Source organism: Solanum stenotomum, chromosome 3 (genome assembly GCF_019186545.1).
Source record: "Solanum stenotomum isolate F172 chromosome 3, ASM1918654v1, whole genome shotgun sequence".
Classification (NCBI taxonomy): domain Eukaryota; kingdom Viridiplantae; phylum Streptophyta; class Magnoliopsida; order Solanales; family Solanaceae; genus Solanum; species Solanum stenotomum.
The window spans coordinates 68,053,888-68,060,368 of record NC_064284.1 but is presented as its reverse complement, the minus strand read 5'-3'; the positions used below and the strand labels follow the sequence as shown (position 1 = coordinate 68,060,368).

At 33.2% G+C, this 6,481-nt stretch overlaps 1 protein-coding gene across 1 annotated transcript; it reads right to left on the bottom strand.

Annotated features, from left to right (window-relative positions):
- Positions 1 to 4,331: 4,331 nt before the first annotated feature.
- On the bottom strand, positions 4,332 to 5,614 carry LOC125859239 (putative F-box/LRR-repeat protein At5g02930). The gene is made up of 3 exons (XM_049538935.1): positions 5,252 to 5,614; positions 4,812 to 4,958; positions 4,332 to 4,685 (listed from the first exon to the last, which is right to left on the bottom strand). Exons 1-3 carry the CDS (start codon positions 5,612 to 5,614, stop codon positions 4,332 to 4,334), a joined length of 864 nt encoding a protein of 287 aa, XP_049394892.1.
- Between the last annotated feature and the right edge of the window lie 867 nt (positions 5,615 to 6,481).

Sequence of the window (6,481 nt, the reverse complement as noted above, 5' to 3'; positions counted from 1 at the left end):
AATATATACAATTGTTCTAAACTTTGCGGGGACATTTGTCACGCCCCGAGTCTACACCCTGGAAGTGACTGGCACTTGAAGACCATTGCTGGCCCCAAAGCGAACCCTTGGCCTGGCTTTCTTAACTCAACGGAAAACTCAATGCAATGCAAGGTTTTAAAACAACCTGACTGAAATAAAATCTAGCCACAAAGGCAACTCGAGTCTCAAAATAGAATATTTACATATATACATAGATGAGAAACTCCAAACCAACTGACTGACTGTCTATGAAGCCTCTATACTACTGAGATGGATGTTGGGACAGACCCCGCAACATCCTAATAAAACAAAACTAAAAGAACAACAAAATCGAGTCCTTCGGAACATAAAGAGGCTCACCACTGACTCGGAAGTACTCAATTGGATCAACGGCAAACCGGCTGCTGGCCCTGGCTACCTGTGTCTGCATCATAATAAGATGCAGGCCAACTGGCATCAGTACATTGAATGTACGAGTATGCGAGCTGGAAAGCTAAACCACAACTTAAACTTGGAAAGAGTACAAAGGAACTCTTACCTTGGCTCTGTTAAACTCATGAATGACTGAACTCAATATATAAAGCAATACGATACATGCAATATATAAAGCTTGCAAAATAGTGTAAACAACTTAGCTTGTTAAAGATAAAACAATAACAACTCAACTTTACTTATATAAAAGTAATATAACTTTAGTAGGAGACTCTTTCAACCGACAATCACCACTATGAGCCCTAGTGGTGATACAACGTTTTACCTCACATTGCCCAAGGACCATCCTATACCTTGCCGTGATATAGGAAGCTAACTTTACTAAGTGGATCCACTAGCTTAATCTTACGGGTTCATCTAAAAAGTATGACCCGAGAAAATCCCATGTTGGCATCATGCTTCTTATGGAGAGTTGAGTTAATATGAACTCGTGTCCCCAACTCGGTGCTCAAGACTACTCCCAAAAATATACTTTAGCTCATAAGTGTTTTAAACACATCTTTCTTTAGTTTGGGATAATTGCTCAAAATCTAGCCCAAAGGCTCTCTTGGAAATCGATGTTCCTTTCTTACTCAAATGTAAAAACATTTAGAAACCTCTTTGGGAAATACATAGTTCCCTAATAACTTTCAAGAAATGGACTCGACTTTATGTTCTTGACTTAACTTGAAACTTGAGACTCTTCACTTGGCTTGAACTCTATACTCTTTACTCGACTTGAACTTGAACCTTAAACGAAGGTAAAACGTCTAATAACGACTCTTGAAAAGCTTTAGAGACTTGCTTTGACTCCCTTCTCGAACTTCTAGACTCAACTCCCAACTTCTCTTGACTTGGAAACTTACTCTCCTTGAATTGGAATCATAGATTCAAGGTGTTTGATCACGTGTTATGGACGAGTTCTTGACGTTTAAACGTACCTTGGAGTGTTGGAAACAACTTGGGAACATAGGTACAACACCTAGGAGCATGCATAAGAAAGTGGGGAAAGAATGGGAAGACTTGGCGCTTTTGGCGCTCTGAGAGGCGCGGAGCGCCAAACCAAAAACTTCAGAGATGGCCTGCTGGCGCTCTGATGGGCGCGCCGCCCCAAGGGGGAAAGTTCAGATCCCCTCTTGGGGCGCGCTAACAGGCGCGACGCCCCACCCTTTTTCCCCGAAATTCGACTTTCCTCCTTAGTTTTCTCCAACTCTAAACCTTCTACACCTCAAAGTTTCCATCCCCAAACACTTAAAACCATAAACCTCTCAACATAAACATAGATTCAACTCATAAACACCACTGGAAACACACACCAAACCACCAAGAACTACAACACAACACAACAACAACTTCAACAATTCCAACCAACAACTTCAATCAAACATAATCAATCTTTTCTCGAAATTAAACGAGCTTGGCGTGTGGGGGAAAGAACCAACCCAACACTTATGAACTCACATACCTAAAAGGGATCACCCCCGACGATATCCACGACAATCTTTTGACGAAAACTTGCTTCTTCTTCTCCTTTCTCTCCTTTCTCTCAATAACCCTAAACCTTACTCTTTTTAGAAAGGGAAAAACTGATCACAATGAAGTCTTACACCTTAATATATATCCAAAGACAAGGCTAGGGAAAAGACCAAAATACCCTTACAAATTTCCGGACAGATTTCCTGACAACTGCCCAACTTTCAAAGGGCATAACTCGCTCATACGAACTCGGAAACGAGCACACTTTATGGCGTTGGAAAGACCAATCCACGAACTTTGCAACCATAACTGGAACCACATCTAGATCCTCCTGAACTAGGAGTTATAACTGTTCAAAGTTGGCCAAAAACTCATTATTTTCCATAGCCAAATTTTCCAGATTTGAATTTTATTTTTTGCATTTTTCCAAAAAATGACTATTTCCAATTTCAAGCTTTTTCAAAGTTATTTTCAAATTGTCAGATGTTACAACATTCAATTTGATAGGATTTATTTAGTTTTTCATTACTTTAATCTAATAGTATAGCTGGATAGATACATATTAAAACCTTGAATATACTTTTTTCCTTCAAGGCTTGTAGCTCCAAACATGCAATCACATTTATTCATAAATTTAAGTTATTATTGTATTTCTAAAGAATAACATAAAATATGGTACATTAAAGGTAATTCATAGATTGCAATAGAATTTTCTTTCGAAGTTATCGAATAATATCAGAATAAAATGATACGATGTAAATATATATATATATATATATATATATATATATATAGTGTGCATCTTTTGTTCACCTAGTCACAACAAAATTTGTAACCATCATAAAGAAAAGATAACATTAGAGTTTTCTGGCTTTTCGACTCTAAAAATAATCATTATGACAGGTATAGTAGTATTCCATGCAATATATATTGGGGACTGACAGTGAAAAGGATAAAACAAACAACATCAAAAAATTAAATCTAAAAATCAAACAAAATTGACCAAATATAAAAGAATAAATATATAATAGAATCTACAAATAGAACATAATATTAATATATGTGTGCATCTGTAGATTTTCTTTCATTCAACATCTCTTCAACCTTGAAAAATGACAATAGTTAATGACTACAAAACAAATATCAAATTATACAAGAAGCAAAAGAGAAGTAATATCGAAATTAAACAATCAAGAAATACAATAATGATATGTGACTAATTTTTAAAAAAATCTCTTACCGTCAAGTTATTGAGGTGTATATATATATATATATAGCAACAATTAGAAACATGGGGTTCTTCATTATTCCTCACACCTTGATAATGAAGCTGATGACAATTCGTTCATATCATGAGCATCGCCATGGTTCATTATCTTAATGAAACAGGCAAAAAAAAAAAAAAAAATTAAGACTACTTCATGACAAAGTTTATAGGAAAGTACCTTCTCATGAAGCACACAAGTGTATTTATAAGTTAGGCAATATTTCATAATGTTATATAGAAATTCAAAAGTCATGCTGAAAAAAAAGTCATACAAATAACTCTTGGATTCTTCACCATACATGCACTTGCATTTAATTTGTAATTGGGTTCTTCACCATACATGCACTTGCATTTAATTTGTAATTACTTCTTTTGGCTAATTCGTTATACAATATAATTAATAATTATTTAAATTTCATGCTAATATATAACTCATAATCTAAAAAATAATTAAAATATTATTACTTAATATTTAATTAATTAGATTTTAAAAACATTTTAATTAACAACAAGGGCAAAACTGTAATCCAACTTTGAAGACAAAGTCTTCCCACTTATAATAATATATATGATTAACCTTGAAGTATTTTTTGCACAAAGTTAAAAAAACAATGATCTTATAGCAAAAGTCTCCGGTACAGAAATGGTACTATCAATGAAATATACATCATTTATTGTTTAAGAAAACCTTTTCAATATGAAATTTCCATATGTTCATTGATGGATTATTTTAAACCATGAATTCAAGATTATCTTAATAAAAACTTATGAGTAATTTCGTACTAATGAAAAAAGACAGATTTTTTTAATTCCAGTTCAAGTTTTAGTAGTAAAAATGATGAACGTTGCCTAAAATTGTTTGAATATGTACTAAAGTTTCCCTGCCTTAATTATTTGCAGCATGAAGAAAATGCTTCATAAGAAACCAAGATACCATAACATTTAGTAAACCACAAGGTTAATTCCAATAGTAAAACTAGTAATTAGAAGCAAACAAACATAGATAAGTTAAAGATTACATGAGTAGTTTATTCAAAAACTCAACATTTCTGGTATCTTTAGACAGGAAACTACTAGCAGTGAACTCATGGAAAACTCACTCCTGGAAGTTAATCGCAGCATTGGTGGACGATCTTGGATAACCTAACAATTTGTCGGCCAATCGAGATAAATATTGGGATAGACAGTTCATTGAACATGTCTCGCACCTTCTTCTCTTTGATATGATAAAGAAATTCTCCAAAACCGGTGCATTCAACAATAGAAATTCTGAAAGTTTGGAAACCTTTTCAAAGCCCCTTTTGACATGATCTTTCAAGCACGCTTCCGAGGAGATGACAATCTTAACCTTCTTGAGGTTGTGAAACTCAACACTTGGAACCCCACTCAGCAAATCCATATTATCTCCATTGGCCAAATCAAGTAACTCAGAGTTGCAGCGGGAAATCATCTAATTGGAGACAAAAAATATAATCAGGACCAAATGCAGGTCTGTTAAATGAAATTGCACGAATGTGACAGAAAATTCAACCAAATGAAAAGATGTAAAAAGAAGAGATAAGTTCCAGGAAGTTACCAGCGTAGTTTCCAATTCTATGTTGATTGTTTCCACATGAGGTGAGGCTCTCAAAAGACCAGCTACTCCGTACATATTAAACTTTTTCATATGCAACACCAGCGTTAGATATTTGCAATTCAATTCTGAAACGGGCACCCCTTTGAACTGCAACATGCACATGACCTGGTGCAGTAATCCCAACGAAACTAGTAAATAATGGAGAAAACAATAACAACAAAAGGGAAGTACTTCACAACAGACAGATAGTACTTTGACAAATCTAATTGTCTAAACACTCTAAGAAACTTATCTTTTCTGGTATGAATGAAAGAACCTAACTTTGAAAACTTGACAGGAGGATTGCAAAAGGCACACAATAGGCCATATGTTTCTATAATTAATTCTACAACTGTCTGCTTAACCAAAGAATGGCAAGGACTTTCGAGTTAAAGACATACCTCTGTGAACCAAGTTCCCATTGTTAGCTCAGTTGCATTACATAACTTTTGAAGATTATTTTGGACGAGGGAATATACTACTTGATGATAGTCACGGCAACTGTCTCCCACATAAAAACTTGGGATGTCTTTGATACAGGCAATGCTGAAAATAAGCTTAGCATTAACAATAGAAGACACATCAACAAGTCTACACTTGAGATCATGAAGTTCTCCTGATATTTCCAAATGATGAAGATATGGGGCGAGAATTTCTAAGTCATTTTCATTTTCAGGAAATTGATAATTTTTCAACTTTAATGTCTTTAATTGCAAAGAATTAATTTCCATGCCACGGAAACCATAATACCAATATAATTCCATTGTTTCCAATGCAGGACAGCCTGACAGTAATTTCACCTTTTCATCATCGGTTAGAATCAAATGCCCCAACTTTATACTCTTTAGAGAGTTCCTATTTTATGGTTAGCCGAAGAAAAATTGAATATATTTGCTAAGAAAAAAGTGAAAGTCCAAGAAGAAGAAGAAGAATAATAATATTTATCAAAGTTCAAATCTTCTACACGATCTTTTTAGATGATAATGTCTTATTGTGATTATTTGTTTCATTTCATTCAATTTGATTTGTTTATGTCATATTTTGTATTTAAATTATTTAGATCGTATGAGTTTTTTTTTTTATATTTGTATTGTTAGATTATTTTTACTTTGCTTAACATTTTTTTTAGGATTGTATGTTATTTTTATTTCATAAAGTAAGTAAATCTAATACTTAATTAATGGATTTGTTCTTCTTTGAGTATAATTTTTTTGTTGAATTTATACCAGGGTGCGAATAGGTAGTTATTTGATGGCTAACCGAAGAAAATTGAATATATTTGCAAAGAAAAAATCAATAGCCCAAGAAGAAGAACAATAAAAAATTTCAAAGTGAAAAAATCCTCAGCACACGACGATATTCTTAGATCTATAGTATCTTATTGTGATTTTTTAGTTCATTTTATTCAATTTGATTTACATATCATATTATGTACTTATATTCATTAGATCGAATGAGTTTTTTGTATTTTTTTTTACATTTGTAATTTGTAATATTTAATGATTTTTACTGTGATTAATATTTTTTTAGGATTGTATGTTATGTTTAAATTATAGTGAAGTTAAGTCCAAGAATAAGAAGAACAATATTTATCAAAGTTAAAATCCTCTGCAAAATTTATAAACTGATAA

Excerpts from the sequence above, each read along its gene's own strand:
- LOC125859239 (XM_049538935.1), bottom strand. The coding sequence starts at position 5,614 with ATGGAATTATATTGGTATTATGGTTTCCGTGGCATGGAAATTAATTCT. Across the intron at positions 4,959-5,251 it reads TGGGAACTTGGTTCACAGAG|TTCAAAGGGGTGCCCGTTTC; the intron begins GTATGTCTTTAA and ends TGCATGTTGCAG. Across the intron at positions 4,686-4,811 it reads TAGAATTGGAAACTACGCTG|ATGATTTCCCGCTGCAACTC; the intron begins GTAACTTCCTGG and ends GTCTCCAATTAG.